General features: G+C 53.3%; 4 protein-coding genes across 10 annotated transcripts in view; 1 reads left to right on the forward strand and 3 right to left on the reverse strand.

The window, feature by feature from the left end:
* CRLF1 (cytokine receptor-like factor 1) overlaps positions 1–1,136 on the forward strand; it is a 5,485-nt gene extending 4,349 nt beyond the window's left edge. The window contains exons 6-8 of the mRNA XM_006778402.2: positions 13–153; positions 254–296; positions 795–1,136. Of these exons, the coding sequence (XP_006778465.1) occupies positions 13–153; positions 254–296; positions 795–808 (198 nt within the window). The 3' untranslated portion in view covers positions 809–1,136. The remainder of the gene's footprint in view (positions 1–12; positions 154–253; positions 297–794) is intronic.
* A 281-nt stretch (positions 1,137–1,417) lies between these two features.
* LOC102772567 (chromosome unknown open reading frame, human C19orf60) lies at positions 1,418–4,016 on the reverse strand. Of its 3 annotated transcripts, XR_001512241.1 has the most exons (6): positions 3,881–4,016; positions 3,704–3,786; positions 3,161–3,365; positions 2,498–2,580; positions 2,239–2,318; positions 1,418–1,643 (listed from the first exon to the last, which is right to left on the reverse strand). XR_001512241.1 is itself a non-coding variant. In XM_006778362.2 (5 exons), the coding sequence occupies exons 1-5, from the start codon at positions 3,980–3,982 to the stop codon at positions 1,571–1,573; spliced, it is 543 nt and encodes a 180-aa protein (XP_006778425.1). In that variant the 5' UTR covers positions 3,983–4,014; the 3' UTR covers positions 1,418–1,570. The 3 variants fall into 3 exon arrangements, 2 of the variants coding, with proteins under 2 accessions (XP_006778425.1, XP_015413205.1); XM_006778362.2 differs by lacking the exon at positions 2,498–2,580 and having other exon boundaries at positions 3,881–4,014; XM_015557719.1 differs by lacking the exon at positions 2,498–2,580 and having other exon boundaries at positions 3,704–3,782; positions 3,881–3,972.
* A 1,150-nt stretch (positions 4,017–5,166) lies between these two features.
* UBA52 (ubiquitin A-52 residue ribosomal protein fusion product 1) lies at positions 5,167–8,690 on the reverse strand. 3 transcript variants are annotated; one of them, XM_006778366.2, is made up of 5 exons: positions 8,585–8,690; positions 7,566–7,679; positions 7,275–7,361; positions 5,426–5,528; positions 5,167–5,355 (listed from the first exon to the last, which is right to left on the reverse strand). In XM_006778366.2, the coding sequence occupies exons 2-5, from the start codon at positions 7,666–7,668 to the stop codon at positions 5,262–5,264; spliced, it is 387 nt and encodes a 128-aa protein (XP_006778429.1). In that variant the 5' UTR covers positions 7,669–7,679; positions 8,585–8,690; the 3' UTR covers positions 5,167–5,261. The 3 variants fall into 3 exon arrangements, with proteins under 3 accessions (XP_006778429.1, XP_015413206.1, XP_015413207.1); XM_015557720.1 differs by having other exon boundaries at positions 8,534–8,631; XM_015557721.1 differs by having other exon boundaries at positions 7,566–7,676; positions 8,534–8,608.
* A 1,185-nt stretch (positions 8,691–9,875) lies between these two features.
* On the reverse strand, positions 9,876–17,095 carry KXD1 (KxDL motif containing 1). 3 transcript variants are annotated; one of them, XM_006778363.2, is made up of 5 exons: positions 16,980–17,095; positions 14,261–14,423; positions 12,206–12,358; positions 11,519–11,565; positions 9,876–10,808 (listed from the first exon to the last, which is right to left on the reverse strand). In XM_006778363.2, the coding sequence occupies exons 2-5, from the start codon at positions 14,359–14,361 to the stop codon at positions 10,579–10,581; spliced, it is 531 nt and encodes a 176-aa protein (XP_006778426.1). In that variant the 5' UTR covers positions 14,362–14,423; positions 16,980–17,095; the 3' UTR covers positions 9,876–10,578. The 3 variants fall into 3 exon arrangements, with proteins under 3 accessions (XP_006778426.1, XP_006778427.1, XP_006778428.1); XM_006778364.2 differs by having other exon boundaries at positions 14,261–14,382; positions 16,980–17,035; XM_006778365.2 differs by lacking the exon at positions 16,980–17,095 and adding an exon at positions 16,904–16,925 and having other exon boundaries at positions 14,261–14,382.
* Between the last annotated feature and the right edge of the window lie 405 nt (positions 17,096–17,500).

Here is a 17,500-nt window from a genome sequence, read left to right on the forward strand (position 1 = left end):
ACCGCGGGGTAGCCGAGCTCGGGGCCCGTGAGGCGCGAGCTCAAGCAGTTCCTGGGCTGGCTCAAGAAGCACGCGTACTGCTCGAACCTCAGTTTCCGCCTCTACGACCAGTGGAGAGCCTGGATGCAGAAGTCGCACAAGACCCGAAACCAGGTAGGAAGGAGGGACCCGTGGGCAAGGGACGAGGGCTGGGGTGGGGTGGGGCGGTGGGTGCACAGCCCCCGACACACCACCTCCTTCCTTACAAGCACAGGACGAGGGGATCCTGCCCTCGGGCAGACGCAGCTCGGCGAGAGGTAAGGGGGCCCAGGTGGGTGGGCTATAGGGAGACTTGGGCCTTCCGGGTGGCCAACAGGCTGTGAACACCCACTTTCATTCTTGTTTTATTTACCAGCATTTACTTAGCATCACATGTGCCTGACCCTGTGGCTTTTAATCTAGTAAGCACCCAACTCCTTGGAAATGTCCAAAGTGGAACGGCATCCTCAGGAATGAATGAACATACTGGTCCAAGTTAGCATGTTTGAGCGCCTACTGCATGCTGGGCCTTTGCCAAGGGCTTTATCTGCAGAACATCCCCCTGGGATAGATAGATATTCTTACTTTTTAGATGGGGAACCAAGGCCCAGGGAGAGGCAGTACCCTGCCCAAAGTCACCCAGCTGAAAGGAAGGGCCGGCCAGGACCTGAATGGGAGGGGGGTTGGGGTGGGGGTAAAGGGGGCTCCTAAATTGCTATGAAGTGCTGACACCTGGTAGGATTCTCTGCTTAGTCTGGCTTCACCTCTGCCTGCAGGTCCTGCCAGATAAGCTCTAGGGGCTGGAGGCTGCCCTCCCTGCTTCATGGAGACCCAGGACTGCAACCAGACTGGGCCACCTCTGTACCCTCACCTCATGGTGCCCGGGCACCCTTGGCAGGAGCTGGAGTAGGCACTCTGAGCTTCAAGGATCACATCTCTGGCCTCCATGCGAGGCCACCCTTGGGTGCACCCAGTGGTGTGTGTGTGTGTGTGTGTGAAGGTTGGCCAAGCTGTTATGGACCCCTACCAGGGCTGAGGGTAAAGAGGAGTTATTAATTCCCTCACCAGAACCTTTCCAAAGAATCTTTTTAAATAAACGAGCTATTTTGGTTCCCTGATTGTGAAGGTGAGTTTGGGGCTACAGAGGCCTGGGGTGGGGACTGTAGGGGAGGCATGAGGACTTCTAATGACCCTTTGCAATTGAAATTCTCCCAGAATTTCAGATTCTTTCTCCCCAGGATTGGAACTATCTGGTTCTAAACTCCTTGGAGAATGTGATTGAAAACACCAGAGTTTCATCAGTCTTGGGGGAGTCTCCCACCCTCCATTCCTGTCCTTGTGGGCCCCCTCAATAGGTATACACACCCCAGCACTCCAAGATGCAGAGACGGTAGAGCAGTTGCAGATGAAGGTTTCTTTATTGTGGGAGGTGCGGTGACCTCACGGAGGGTCAACAGCCCGGTGAGGTTCAACCCTATCCAACTGGCAGTCAGAGCTGGGCGCTGCCTGACTCATTTCCCAGCTCCCTCAGCAGGTCCCTGGGGAGTCACCATCACTCAGCAGATTCTGCATCAAACCTGAGGTCCTGGAGAACCTCACTGATGGCTTCCATGGTTTTAATTACCCTATAAAAGTGGATGGGAACTATAAATAAAACCCAGATGGGGCAAGTTAGCCTCCACTGTGCAGCTCTGAGGGGGCTGTGGCAAGCCCTGGGCCCTCCTGCCCACCACCAAGCTTCTAGATGGCATTAGGAGCCAGGAGGGCCATTTGGGTGCCTGGGAGCAGGGCTGGGCCTGTAGGTCTCAGTGGGCAGAGAGAAAAGGCCATCTTGGGTGGGTGGGTGCCATCAGGAGGGTGTACAATGTGACTGTGGCACACGTGGACGGGGTGTGTTTGGGAGGTGAGGGCAGGAATGTGCAGGTTTGTCCTTGGTGGGTCTGGGTGACCGTGTCCAAGCTGTAAGTCCAGCCACATGAGTGGGATTGGTGTGTCTGAGATGTGCAGCTGTCCCAGAAATGAATAGTGAGTCTGGTGTGGAAATGGAGGGTGTGTGCACTAGGGGAATGTGCTGTGTGTCTGGGAACCACCAGGTGTGAACTCCAGTGTGCACACCCGTAGGGTCTGACAGTGCCAGCCCTAGGGCATACTTGGCTGGGAGTGTGCACCTGGACCATGTGCAAATCTAGTATGGCCAGCCCACCGGGAAGAGGCACTCACTTCATCTTCAGCTGGTGCGACTGTAGGGTGTCTTCCTGCCCTGTGAGCTCTTTTGTCCCCATCAGTTGCAGCAGGGCCACCTGGTGCAGGGGTGAGGGGAGGCAGCAGGGAGGATATCACTGCAGGAAGAGGCCACCCCTGCCCTCCCACACACACACCAGGAAGAAACAACCAGAAAAGCAGCAAAGGGGTGGGGCCAGGGCGGTGCTTTGCACAGGAGGAGCCTGGGATTCAGTTTAGAGACCTGAATATGCCGCATCTTGGCATGGGGTGGGACCAGCAGTCAGCCAGGTTGCAGGGGCACAGGAGGTGGGGCCTCATGGTTTTGAGGGTCTCAGGGTGCTATAATCCCAGGGTAGAAGTAGGCCAGAAACCTAGACTAGGACTGGGATGTTCAAAGCAAGTGTGGGTGATCTGGAAATCCCTGTGTAGAATGTGATATGGGTGTGGCTTTGGGTGGACTTAGCCTGGGAATAGTGTATCTCAGCAGGATTGGCTATAGAGGCAATGGAACCCTAGGGAAGGTTAGGTCCAGAACCTAGGCTAGGGTCCAGGATTATTTGGGGGTGAGGGGGAGAGGGCGGGGCTGAAAAACCCAGGTTGCCCCATATGCAGGGAGGTGAGCATTAAGCATTAAGAATTGCCAGAGGGGAGGAGCGTTGTGGGGGTGGGTGCAGGTCATCCAGGACAGGGAGCAGGGACTGGGATGGATGGACATGTTCTGGGACTAAAAGCCTGGAATGAAACCCTGTGGACAGGTGGAGACCAGGAGGTCGGAGAATCTCAAATGAAGCCTAGGGTGGGGTCTGGGGGTCCAGGAACAGGGACTGGAATCTTCTGGCCTTTTGACTATGTGGCCCAGAGTGGACCCAGCAGGCCACCGAGGGGGAGATTACGTTTGGAGTAGGGGGCAGGGCCTCACCGTGGCCAGGCGTGTCTGCTCCAGCTGCTGTAGGCTTCGCACGTGGCCCGCGAGCAGCGGCTGCGCTCTAGGGCCGGCCAGCTCGGCCTCCACCGCCAGCACCTCCCTGGAGGCAGCGGCGAAGGCCTGGGTCACCTCGTGCACTGTGATCCGGTAGCTCGGGAAGTCGTATGGCGGGCCGCTGCGCAGGTACTGGTGGTGGCCTCTGCGGCAGGGTGGGTACTGAGACTACGCCCCAGGCTCACAGGCCCTGCACCCCCATCGGCCACCTGAAAGCCCTACCCGCTATCAAGCGTCCCTGGACCCGTGTGTGGAGGACAATGACTCCTGCAGAGGAACCCAAGACACTCCGCTGAGCTCGGGGAAGGGAGAGCCACCCCGCTGGGTGGGACCTGGGGAGGTGGAGATACACCCTGAGTCATCTCGCAAACCCCACCCCGCTTGGGCCCCAGCAGCTGCACGGGGACCCAGCTCTGGCCCCGGCACGCCTCCCTCCGGAGCAGGTAGGGGACTGAACCCTGCGACCCCCGCGCTGCCACTTACTCCTCCAGGCGGTGGAAGGCCTGCGCACGCTCAGCCTGCAACTGGTGGATGCGCTGCACCAGCGCCCGGATCGGGGCATCTTTCTACGGAGCAGGGGGCATGCCTGGGCATAAAGCCGGCGCTCCCGAACCTGTACCACCCACCCCGCTCCCGTTCCTGCTCGGGCCCCGGGCTCACCCAAGGCCATGTTGGTTCCTTGAGCTCTGGGTCTCCTCTGACTGCCCCAGCTTCGGGCACCTTAGGGACCGCTGACTCGGCCTCGGCCTCGGCGGTGATCATGATTGCTCAGCCCTGGCCACGCCCGGGTGGCTGCTCTGTTGCGATAAGCGCCCCCTGGAGGCCCGGAGGCCTCTGGATCTCAGCCAGTGGCCGACCACATGGGAAACCCCCGGAGCAGGGAGACTGGAAGACTGGACTTCTCAGGCCAGACACCTTAACCCCGCCCCAACCTTGTTTTGCCTTCTTTCATTTGTCCTTGAATGTATAGCATAGCAAGGCTATCTCGGTTTGTAGGCGTTTTATTACGCTAGGTCAACACATACCGATCTCACACAAAATTGGTATCCCATCAGTCTCACAAGACTGACATGAGTGGGGTTTCAACACAGCTTGACATTAGAGGTCAAGTAGGTCCGGGCGACTTTAGTAGACTGTGAAAAGACCTCCTAAATAATCTGAAGGGAGGAGGCATAGCAAGCTATCTCTGTTTGTAGGCGTTTTATTACGCTAGGTCAACACATACCGATCTCACACAAAATTGGTATCCCATCAGTCTCACAAGACTGACATGAGTGGGGTTTCAACACAGCTTGACATTAGAGGTCAAGTAGGTCCGGGCGACTTTAGTAGACTGAAAAGACCTCCTAAATAATCTGAAGGGAGGAGTCTTGGGGCAGGGGTGAGGCCAACTAAAGTGGCCTCCAAGCTTTCTGCTGGATTCACCAGTTTGACCTGAGACGCTTCCTTCTCCAGGGGTGGTAAAGGGAAGATCAAGATGGTGGTGACCTGGCACAGAGAAGGGGGGAGTGGGTATGTGGTTTGTGGGTGAAACTGAACTGAGACATGGAGTGACTGAGATTCCACATTAGCCGGCACTGCAGGTCTCAGCTATTCTTAGACATTTTCCAGGCCCGAGTTGTCACATACACCAAGCCCCAATTGTCCCAAGAAAGCATGGCCTCAGGGCATCCAGCCCTCGCCTGATTTGCAGAAGCATCATACAAAGTCGTGAAAAACCACAAAGGTTTACCCCTCCAAAATCATCAGGTGGGGCCTGTGTGTGCTTTTAAGATTCTAAACTGAGAACAGGTGTTTTCCACTAGGTTGAGGTGTTCCTAACTTTCTGAAACCCACCCACACCTGAACACCCAAGGACTCACAAAACAGGGAGTCCCCAAGGGAGATACCCACCCCTGGCCACCTTCCCCACTAGACAGACCAGCCACATGGACACCAGTTACTGCTCCAGTCAACAAAACAGAAACTTTATTGAGGCCCCAGCATCACAGGGTTCAGGTAGAAGGCGGCCCTGTGGATCCAAGGAGTTGGTGGAGGGACCTTATTTAACCTTCTTCTTGGGGCGCAGGTTGTTGGTGTGGCCACACTTCTTCTTGCGGCAGTTGACAGCACGGGGGTGCAGGCGGGCATAACACCTGAGCAGAGAAAGGATTGGTCAGGGCACCTGACCGCTCTCCACCAGGCCCCACCCCCAAGCATGCTTACTTGCGGCAGATCATCTTGTCGCAGTTGTACTTTTGCGCAAGCTGGCGGAGGGAGGGTTCGATGATGCCACCCCTGAGACGCAGCACCAAGTGCAGGGTGGACTCTATAGTAAAAGAAGATTGGAGAGAAGCAGTGACTCATCCTGGGCCCCAAAATTGGCCCACAGATGCAGGGCAGAGCCTTTGTGTGATGGCCATACCAGTCCAATGTTTCTCTCTGCCCCCCTCCCTAAAAACCTTAGCGAGTCTGAGGCTAATAAATGCCAACATAGGTTTGCGCAGTGGCAGTATCGTAGCCAATGAGGTTTATCCAAGGCACAATTATTGCTAATAATAATAAAAAAATGCCAACAATGCTGTCCAGCTGGATTCCCAACAGGTAACGTAATTTCTAAGTGGTGTGAGGCTGACCTTTTATTTTTGCTAGGCAGAACAGTTAAAGCTTGTTGCTGCAAAGAGTGGCACTGATTTCCTTTATAGTTACATTTTTTAAAAAAAATGTATTTTATTGATTTTTTACAGAGGAAGGGAGAGGGATAGAGTTAGAAACATTGATCAGCTGCCTCCTGCACATTCCCTACTGGGGATTGCCCGCAACCAAGGCACATGCCCCTGATCGGAATCGAACCTGGGACCCTTCAGTCTGCAGGCTGACGCTCTCTCCACTGAGCCAAACCGGTCAGGGCGATCCTCAAGATTCTTACCATGCTCTGATGCTCCCTATTCACCATTTAGGAAGTAAAAATGGTATGCATAAATGAGATAATAAAATAGAATAAAATAAAATTAGCACATAATAGGAATACAAGTAATAAGAGAAAAGCATGCTGCAAAGGCAAAATGACTGGAATTGAACCCGGGACCTTTCAGTCCGCAGGCCGACGCTCTATCCACTGAGCCAAACCGGTTTTGGCTACATTTTTTTTTTTAAGTAAAAAAACAACAACAAAAACACGTTTTAAAAAAGAAAAGGTGGCCCTAGCTGGTTGCTCAATAGATAGAGCACCAGCCCTCGGACTGCAAGCTTGATCACTGGCCCTGGTCGGGGTAAAGTGCGGGAGGCAACCACATCAATGTGTCTCACGTCTATGTCTATGTCTCTCTCTCCCCCTCCTTCCCACTCTCTAAAAATCAATGGGAACTATATCCTCGGGTGAGGATTAACAACAAAAGAGAGAAAGATAAGGTGAACGAGAACATGGGAAACTATTGCCATTTGGAAACACAGGTACTGTTTTCCAGGGATAAAAACAGTACCTTGTAAAAGCAAGTCTCCCCCACCTCCTCTGATCCTCACCTTAAGGACCACCCCCCTCTGCCCTGGCCGCTATGGCTCAGTTGGAGCTTCATCCCCTACACCAAAAGGCTACAGGTTGGCTTCTTGGTCAAGGCACATAATTAAGTTTTGGGTGCGTATGGGAAGGCAACAGATCGACACCCCCGCTCCTTCCACTCTAAAAGTCAATGGGAAAAATATCCCAGGGTGAGGATTAACAAACAAACAAACCAAACAAGCATGTCTTCAGATGAAGCTTAAAAAGACAAAACAGCCCTGGCCAGTGTGCTCAATGGTGAGAGCATCAGCCACGCACTGGAGGGTCTTGTGCTCTATTCCCAGTCTAGGGCACATACCTGGTGCACATATCTGGTTTTCCAGTTCCTTCCCTGCCCGATTTGGGGTGTGCGCAACCAATCAATGTTTCTCTCTGCCCCCCTCCCTAAAAACCAATGGGAAAACTATCCTCTGTGAGAATAAACAAAAACACAACTAGAAAAACACCACTGACATCAATGTCCCACCTGGGCCCCAGGTTTTATGGGGCCCTGTTCAGCCAACACACACACAATACCTTTCTGAATATTGTAGTCTGAGAGAGTGCGACCATCCTCTAGCTGTTTGCCCGCAAAAATCAGACGCTGCTGGTCAGGTGGGATGCCTGGGGATTGAGAGAATCTCAGTTACTGAGGCTCTGGCAAGCATTACTGGCAGCTCCGCGCTCCCTCGCTGCCCCCTCCCCGCCTTTCTCCACCATTAACTCCAATCTGTCAGAAGGGAAACCCAGATAGAAATAAAATGCCTTCTTGAAATGATGCAGAAAAAGCACTGCAAGGCCTCAGCACCCATAGCTACCCAAACTTACCCTCCTTGTCTTGGATTTTAGCTTTGACATTCTCAATGGTGTCACTGGGCTCAACCTCAAGGGTGATGGTCTTGCCAGTCAGGGTCTTCACAAAGATCTGCATCTCTGCGTCTGCTGGGGAGGCAGGGACAAAGTAGGGAGTACTGTCAGGCCCCAGCGTCTTGAGCTGGGGGGCTGGCCTGCCCAAGCCCTGGCTGCCGGTGCTGTCCCTGCATGGAGCCCACCTGTAGGCCCACCCCAGTGCCTGTGGCCTTCCAGCCCTCCAAGTCTGCAGATGCAATGAGAAGTACCTGGCCCGGGCACCATTTTGCCTTACACATTTCCCCCAAATGTGATCTGGGGGTTCCATCAACCCATCCTCCCTCCCTCCCTTTCATCAACCCCTAACACATCTCTACAAAGTACCCTTTCTGCAGTTTGGGTGGGAACCCCATCTTAATAGTCATTCCCCTCCAGGGCCTCTCCTCTCCAACTACAGCTCATACCCACTTTGGCTTCCTTCTCAGTTACCCCCAAACTTCTTAGACCACACCTCTTGCCTTTGCTCCAACCCATCTGCCAACCACGTGCCACATACTTGTTTACACAGGCATTTGTTTTCATTAAAAACACACACCCACACACCCACAAGACACACTACCGGCTTCTTCTTTACAAATGTAGAAAAGGAGATAGGTAGAGACCCTACTTAGGGGGTGGGGATGAAGGTTTTAATACTTTTAAAGCACAGAGAAAAAGTTACATGCTTAAAATCCCACCCACTAATTTGGATCTGCACAAGACCAAACCCCCACCCCGAGGCCCCGTCAGATAGCTTAAGCCGGCGGCGCGGGCAAGCCGTTCTCCCAAAGGCCGGTTCGCCTCCTGGGGCCCAAAACACTGGCCCAATACGCGCTGCTTAGCCGACCCGCGGAGCCTGACCCGCACGAACCGATTCGGGCCGTCCCTCCGCTGCCTCGGCCCCGTACCGCCCGCTCGACACCGATCCGACGCGAACCCGCACGGACACTTCCACCAACCTGCTCCGCCGCCTCGTTGACGAGAAAGAGGACGGCGGAACCGGAAACCGTCGAATCGCCGCCGAGAGCGCCTGCGCACTGAGTACGCTGCACGCGTGCGTCACAATTCGCGCCGCGCGTCCTGCCCCGCCCCGCCGCCGAGTTGTGCGCTGGAGAACGAAGCCCGGAGTGTCGCTCACCTGCTTCCGGGTGTGCACTTCCGCCCCGGGTCACCTGGGAAATCTGCCACTCTACCAGGTGTTTCTACCTGCTGTTTCAGGGTCGGCTGAAGACCCGAGGTTGCGGGAACTCGAGTACTTATTGGGTGTAGTAGACTTTTGTGCTAAATCGAGGCATTAAGCAGAGGGTCTGCGGGTATAGGAAGCGGGGGTGTAGCAGGAAAGGTAGGAGGTCTGGGACCCTTGGGAGCCACGTAGATACCTAACACCTGGAGCCAGTTATTCTAAAACTTTCTGGCGGCTGTGCGCTGATGGATTTGAGGGCGGCGCGCCTGGGGAGCAGGGAGAACAGGTAGGATTGCTGCATCGGCTCAAGAAAATGGGGTGGGGTCCTGGCCGGTGTGGCTCAGTTGGTTGAGCGGCTTGCTGTGCGCGGAAGGGTCGCTGGTTGGATTTCGGGTCAGGGCAATGCCCAGGTTGTGGGTTCCATCCCGTATATAAGAAGCAACAAATCAATGTTTCTCTCTCACATGGTTGTTTCTCTCCCTGTCTCTCTAAAATCAATTTAAAAACATTATATTAAAAAAAAATGGGGTGAGACCCCGCAGACTCCCGGATAGCTAAAAAGTGGCGGTCATATGAATGAGGTGAGGACCTAGAAGTTACTCGTGGGTTTGGCAGAGTACCTCTTCATCTCTTTGAACACTTCCCAGCGCCCCTGTGGATCAGGCTAAAGCAAGTGCTTCAAAGATTCAAGGACTGTGAGTTTCTAATGGGGAAGGGGACCATCTCAGTTCCCCAAGGAGCCTACCCAGCAACTGAAACCTGGAGGAGTTATTCAAGAAGGTAATGTAGTGATTTTCAACCCGTGTGCCGCAAGAATTTTTAAAACATTTTTTCTCGTGTCGGCAAAAATCTACTTTATGTTGTGCCACAGAATTGTAGTATTTAGTTTATGTGTGCCATGAGATGAGAAAGGCTGAAAATCGCGGAGGTAAAGAACAGTGTTGGAGCAATGGTTATAGGAACCTGGGTTATTATGTCTGCACCCCATTCTGTTCCACTTCCAGCACTTGTCCCCCTTCTGAGCTGATGGACACAAGGATGGAAGGAAGCCACTGCTGGGTACACCCTTCTCTTTTTAGTCCTTTTATTGATAACTTCCCAACAGCATCTGTAAACATCGGATACAAAAATATTCTGTTAAATTCTGTTTTCCAAGGTGGCTTGGCTTCACGGAGGCCCTGGGAGAGATCTGCAGGGCCCTCAGGGCTCACACCTTTGGTCAGACAAATGTGGGCTTTTATCACACTTGGGGCCGAGTGGATGGTCTTGACCTTTCTACAACTGTTTCAGAAACCTCCTTGAGATACTGATCGGAGAAAGTATTTAATACTTTCCTTGGAGGAAGGGACCGGGAGACCAGAATTAGTAGGTGTGGGAGTGAACTGAAACATGATAGTGCTTGTCCACCTTAAGGAGGTCCTGACTGGGGTGCTGAGACAGGGGACATCTGGCTTTTGTCTTTGGGAATCTTTAAGTGTTGTTCAGAGCAGACCTCAGGCCTGGCTCTGGAAAAGATTCCTTGTGCCCAGCCCAACAACTCCAGCTGGCTGCTCAACCCCTGGCCTGGCAGAGGGTCTGCAGGAGAAAAACAGCCTCAGTGAAGGAGGAGTGAGAATGATAGATTCCCCCATGCTGGGGGGGAGCCTTATCCCCCAGGGTGCCCTGGGTGACAGAATAGGGTGGCAAAGCTGACCATTTCCAGGCAGGGTTATCTGCTGCCACCTCAGACACCTGGAGAGGCCTGGGACCCCTTGGAGTGCCTGGGAACAGCTACTGGCCCGGCATCTGCTTGTCATCCATCTGGCTGTGGTCACTGATGGCAGGGGAGTTGGGCTGGATTTGGGACAGGTCCTCGAATCCAGGGCTGAGGGAGGGTGAGATGGTATCTGGGCTCGTGTCACAGGAACCTGTGCTCTGCTCCGAGGTGGCAATGGTGGTCGTGGTGCTGGGCGGGATGGGGTCTTCGTCGTCGTCCTCCAGAAGGGATGCCTCTGGGACGTCTGGGGGAAGGTGGCCAGGAGTTGGCTTAGTCACCATGATGAGAGGTTAACTGGACCTGTGACCCTCTGACAGCAACCCCCACCCACCCTGCCACGGGGCATGACTTCATCCATTTTACAAAAGAGGGAACTGAGGCCCGGGCAGGTGAGAGGCCTCCAAAGTGAGGTAAGGACTCAGGTTCTCTGGATCAGGCTGATATGGGTCCTGGGGTCAAGCCTGAGCCTGGCTCTGTTCTCAACTGTGTCACCTGAGTCGGGCCCCTCACCTGCCCTTGCCTTAGCTCCCTCTTGGATTAACTGGGGCTGATGGCAATGGCACTGCCTCTACCTCTGGTTGTCTGTGGGGTGGGAGCTGTTGGCCCATTCAGCACCTGGGTTAAACTGAGGCTAAGTGGAAGGGAACACTGTTTCCTCTGCCCCTCTGGGCCTCAGTTTGCCATGTGAAATGAGGATACGGCCCCCACCTCACAGCTGGTTATGGGTAACAGCCTATTTGTAAGGGTATGTAGCACTCACTGGGGCGAGGATTGCTATTGTTCTTGTCCCTGCCACCTCCCCCCAGAGAGGGGACCCTGTCCCAGGACTCTTTGGACCCATTACCCACCAGCCCCTGAGGTGACCTTCCAAAAGCCAGCCCTGGGCTCAAGAAGGTGGCATCCAAGGGTTGCAGAGACCAGACATGGGGCACAGGAGCCCTGGGTGACACTTACGGCTGAAGGCCTCTGGGTACTGCCTGGCCAGCTTCCCTTTCAGCGTCCTGCAGGGTAAGAGAAGGCACATAGGCTGAACCCCTTGAGCAGACAGGCTGGGCCACATCCAGGCTAGCAACCCTTGCTGTCAGCTCTGGGTGAGTGGGTGGTGGGAACTTCCCCCTCACTGCTTGTCACACTGTGCTCCTGGACTGGAGAGAGGCCCAGGCACTCAGCCCCGCAAAACTCCCACCCTCGGAGTGGGCACCCTCGGTGAGGGTGTCTGTGTTACGGCCAGGCTGAGGCCCAATGAGCAGGTCGGTGGAGGTGAGAAATGCTGGCTCCCCATACCCTAAAACCCAGCAATCTGCTATGTTTCTTGAGAGAAAATCTGGGTAGAGGGATAGGCGGGCAGGAGGCCGGCTTTTCACTGTTTGCTCTTTGCCTGCCTTTTTTGCATCATGTGTCTGGTGCTATGCTGCATTTTTTCAAAAGATAAATAAAATTCAAATTCAGAAACTTTGTGATTTTTATGTCGAAGTTCAAATCTTGGATGCTAAGTGCACGATGAAGCCTTGAAAAAGAAGCGAGTTGAAGTGAGTTAGATCTCCCCATGATGTGTTACTCTGTTGGGTGGAGGGCCCTACTGAGGAGGTGAGGACCGGGCCTCGGAGGGGGAGGCAGAGGCCGGAGGGGCCACGTACTCACCTGATCCTGCGGAAGATGCTGTCCAGGTCCCGCTTCATCTCCGTCAGGGTCCTCGTGTGGTGCAGGAAGCGCTCGCTCATCTGCTGCAGGCGGGCGTTTGACAGGTTGTTGAAGTTCACCAGCATCTCGTTGGTTTTCTCAAAGCGGTCCAGCCTGGGTAGCAGAGGCCACCAATGCTTCTGGTCAGTCTCCAGGGCTCTGCCAACTGAGTATGCTAAGCCCTTTTCCTGTTCCATGACCTTTGCATGTGCCATTCCCTTGTCCTACAAAGCTCTACTTGATTGAGCCACGTGGCAGACTCCTATTCAGACTTCAAAACCCTACTCACGTGTGCTATTCTCATGTAGCTTTCACTGTCCCTCTCAGACTCCTCTGACTCCCTTAACCTCAGATAGTTTCTCCGGCCTAACCCTGATACCATGGTGCCAGGAAGGTTTGTGTCTGGTTTTGTCTCCCCTCACGGTAGTATTTCTCCAGGGCCAGTCTGAATCTGACACAAAGGACTAGGAGAGCCCGGCCAGCATCGCTCAGTGGTTGAGCATTGACCTACGGACCGGGACAGTGAAGGCGAACCTATGACACGCGTGTCAGAGGTGACACGTGAACCCATTTTTTTGGTTGATTTTTCTTTGTTAAATGGCATTTAAATATATAAAATAAATATCAAAAATTTAAATCTTTGTTTTACTATGGTTGCAAATATCAAAAAATTTCTATATGTGACACGGCACCAGAGTTAAGTTAGGGTTTTTCAAAATGCTGACACGCCGAGCTCAAAAGGTTCGCCATCACTGGACTAGGAGGTCACAGTTCGATTCCCAGTTGGGGCACATGCCAGGTTGTAGGCTTGATCCCCACTGGGGGATGTGCAGAAGGTACCTGATCAATGATTCTCTCTCATCATCGACGTTTCTATCTCTCTCCCTCTCCCTTCCTGTCTGAAATCAATAAAAATATATTTTTTAAAAAAAGAACTAGGGCCCTGACCGGTTTGGCTCAGTGGATAGAGTGTCAGCCTGCAGACTCAGGGGTCCCAGGTTCGATTCCGGTCAAAGGCATGTATCTTGGTTGTGGGCACATCCCCAGTGGGGAGTGTGCAGGAGGCAGCTGATCGATGCTTCTGTCTCATCGATGTTTCTGACTCTCTTTTCCTCTCTCTTCCTCTCTGTAAAGAATCAATAAAAATATATATATAAAAAGAACTAGGAGAAAAAGGAGTATTGCTGATACCCAGCAACCTTGTCACAGAGCAAGAAGAGTATCAGGTTCATACTGTGTCAAATGGAGGGGAGAACCTTCAGCCTAAAGGCACAAAAATGCTCTGGCCAGTTTTGCTCAGTGATTAGAGTGTCGGCCCGTGGAGTGAAGGGTCTCAGGTTCAATTCCCAGTCAAGAGCATGTACCTAGATTGCAGGTTGGAGCCCCATCCCCAGTTGGGGCCCACGTAGGAGGCAACTAATGGATATGTCTCTCTCTCTCCCCCCTCCTCCCTCCCTTTCACTCTCTCTAAAAATCAATGGAAAAAATATTCTCGGGTGAGGATAAAAAAAAAAAAGATACAAAAATGAAACCCCAAGATTGTGTTAGCCCTTCCTCCCCAAAGATCAGGCCAAATCAAAATGGGGCTGCAGTAGCCACAGTGCCAAGCCCAGGGAGAGCAAAAGGGCATTTGTGGCCCCTCCAAGAGACCCCAGGTACTCTGCAGACAGTCTGGGCTCTGAGACACCAGGCTCCCAACAGGAAGTCAGCCCAACAGCTACCTTATATCCCCCATCCTATCCTCCCAACTTTCTACCCTAGCCGTGGGACAGGAGCTGCTGCGGTCTTTGCCAAGCCATCCACAGCTGCAAAACCATCCTAACGCCCTGTTTCCTGTGCCACGGCCTCACCTCAGGCCATGAAAAAGTTTACTTTGGAGTCAGCCAGCAGCTTGGCTCATTTCCTTCATTCTACCATCAGTGTGGGGCCTGGGTAGGGGTGGGCAGGGCAAGAATGCTGGCCAACAAAATGGATTCCTTCCCACACCTGGGCCCAGGGCCCTTGGCCACCACTCACATGTTCTTCTGGGCCAGGATGATGGCGTTGACATCATCCACATTCACCATGCTCAGGATGCGGCTGCAGAAGACCCTCGAGGCCGAGGCCGGGGGATCCATCTCTTCCTCCTCCTCCACTGCCTGAAACAGGCAGGAAGAAAGTCTTCGGTCTGCATCAGGCACTGGGGAAGATGGGACAAAGAGAGGGGCTGGGAACCCCACAGGCTGCTAAAGTGAGTCAGTCTTGCCACCTGAGCCTCCGTGTTGACATCTTGGGAATGCAGGGTTTTTGAGAACTCCAGAAGGTCATATTTATAACTTGTACCTAAATACATCAGAATCCCATCTCTCCTCCACACCCACTCTCAATGTGCCCAAGGCCACCGGCAACTTCCACCTGCACTGATCTGCCCGCCTCCTCCCACCGCCCCCTCCCCTGCCTTTGCCCATTCCACTTCAGGGCCTTTGCACCTGCTGGCTGTCCCCACTGCTAGAACATGCTTGGCTGCCCCCTCAGATCACCACCACCTCCAGGGTCTTCTCTCCCAGGAAGTCTTGATGACTACCCCTACTCTGGTCACTCTCATCACTGCACCGTTTTGTTTCACGGGCTCATTTCTGTCTGAAATTATCTTAGTTGATCTGTCTGCCTGTCATCCCACAGCAATATCAGCTCCAAGAGAGTCAAGGCCTGTGTCTCTCGCTTGTTTGCTGTCTTCAGAGCCCAGCCCAGAACCTGGCTCACATCAAGGGATCACCAGAACTTCACTTGGCAGAGGCAAACAAGACCTTCCAAACTCTGCTCTGACGCTAGACTTTTAACACCAAAATAAAGCCAAGAATTTTAGGCCCTTGCAGCCAGGCTGTGGGCCCCCGCAACCCAGATGGCTCTGTGGTTCTCAGCTCCCCTGGCACACATAACCATTCCAGTGGGTGGGGGCTTTCTGGATCAGGCCAGGGCAGGAAAGGCCACAGCTTTAGCACTGACCCTCCTGGTGGGGGGCTTCAGGAAAACCCCAGAATTGTGACATAGCTTGGTTCTGGACCCACACATTTAATGGCTAATAGAAAGGCCCACTTGCCATTGGCAAAGATTTACACACGGATCAGAAAGGGCTTTCAGATTCCACTTACTCCACCCTCTACTGAGCACCAACTTTAAGCTAAACAAGGTACAACTTTATACATGGGAACTGTTACCATATTAATATGCGAGAAAACTGACGCTCAGAGACTAAGCCACTGGGCCATTATCACAGACAATAAACCTGAGTCACAACTCAAATGCCCATAGTACACAGGATCTACAAAGGCACGAATCTGCAGAGGTGTTCAGTATCTACCCATGACGGCACAGCAGCTTCTTAAAGCAGTTGCTTCCTTAATGGACTAATGATTTTTTCCAGGAAAAAAAAATGGAAGATTTTTTTCTTCTGTGAAGTAGTCTAACTTACAAATGTTAGCAAATAAACATCATGGAGGCCAAGAGGATTTGTGCCCTGAATCTGGCTGGCGGGTTGCAGCTCCCACCTGCCTCTGGAAATAAGCCGCCACACCTGGTGAAACCCTTCCCCTCTGCCAGTATCACTGTTTATTGAGCTCCCACCACGTGCCAGGTACAGGCATCCAGTCTCTACATTTCAAGAAAAGCATGTTCATGTATAAACAGGATACTTGGGCTCAAAGGTCAGAGCCGTGTGTGTGTGTGTGTGTGTGTGTGTGTGTTGGGGGGAAACCCATAGCTAGTCTGGCAGGCGCAGGATTTGGACCTGCAGGAAATGGTTCTGCTTCAAAGTAGGGCTCTTTCCTGTATCTGGCTTCCAGATGTGAGGGATTCAAGGCACATCCCTCCACTCCCAGCTGCCTCTGTCAGGAAGGCTTCCTTGACTAACAGTCTGGATCAAGAAAGCGTGGAAATGACCCAAAAAGGTATCTGGGCCCTGCTCCAAATATATTTGAGGGAAACACGCAGAGAGGGAAGTTGTGTGACCTCGCCACAGTCACCTCACCTCAATCAGTTTTTTCATCCAGAAAATGGTAAAAAAAAATCAGAATCTCACAGTGCTGGTCCCTTTTAGTTACATCTTTTTAGACTCCACTCTGTGACGGTCCCAACAGTGATAAAAAGTTGAACTACAGAGCAGGCCGTTTCTCCAAGGGGAGTGTAAAGAAGTCCTAAGACGGACGTGGGAATTAGGGTTTTGAGGAGGGCCTCCCCGGTGCTCCCAAGAATATGAGTAAATTTAATCCCCAATTACCGCTACAAGACAGACACTATCATTCCTCTCCGCGGGCAACTAAAGCTCACACTGGTGGGCTCCGTCGCCCAAGGTCAAATGGCGAGGAGTCGAGGCGCCATGATTCCACCCAGGTCATTTAACAAAATAATTTGGCCACCCAAGCTCAGCAAAACCCCGGAGTGGGGGCGGGACCCGCATATACCCTCACGCCCCACCCCTGCAAAGCGGGAAACAGGCCCAAGCAGAGCAATGCCCGATTCTGGGTGACACTGCCCAGTCTGAACATAGGCGGCCCCAGATCTTGCACCCCGGACCCGGATCCACTGAACATACAGGGAAACTGAGGCCTGTGTACAGGAGAGGTGCCCAGAAGTGTCCAGTGGCACTCCCCACCCCGCGACAGCCCGGGGGCCGCGCCCGACCTGGCCTGGCTCCCCAGCGGTCCCGGCGGCCCCGGCCCCACCCCAAACTCGGCCCCGGCGTCGGTGGCAGCGGCACCTGCACATCTGGCGGCCTTGCTCGCGCTTCCGGGATGGCGCCCGCGTCGCCGTGACGTCACCACGCACCTTGCGTACAAGCTAGCGAGGAGGCTAGAAGCCCGGAACCAACTTGGGTACGTGGAGGCGCGGCAGGAAGGGGTGGGGCTCATGCGCAGCTCCCGTTCGCGTGTGCGTCACAATGCACAGCCAGTCGAGCCGTCCCTATCGCGCCTGCGTAGTTTCCAAAGCCGGAGCTACTAGGCAGAGCGGAAGTGGGTGGACGAGGCTGAAAGACGTCCGATTTTATAGATGGTAAGACAGGTCTGAGAGCGGCAGGCTGTTCCCCAGTGTCACACAATGCTCCAGTGGCCTGTGGTTGACCCAGACTCAAGTGTCCTGCTTTCCAGGCTTGGAATCAGACTCATCTGGGTTCAAATATCCCTACTCTGCTTTTTGCTGCCTTTTTTTTTTTTTTTTCTGGTGCAGGATCCTATTTAGTTACATCTTTTTAGACTCCTCAGTCTTTCTTAATCTTTTATG

The sequence above is a fragment of the Myotis davidii genome, unplaced genomic scaffold (genome assembly GCF_000327345.1).
Source record: "Myotis davidii unplaced genomic scaffold, ASM32734v1 scaffold448, whole genome shotgun sequence".
NCBI lineage: Eukaryota > Metazoa > Chordata > Mammalia > Chiroptera > Vespertilionidae > Myotis > Myotis davidii.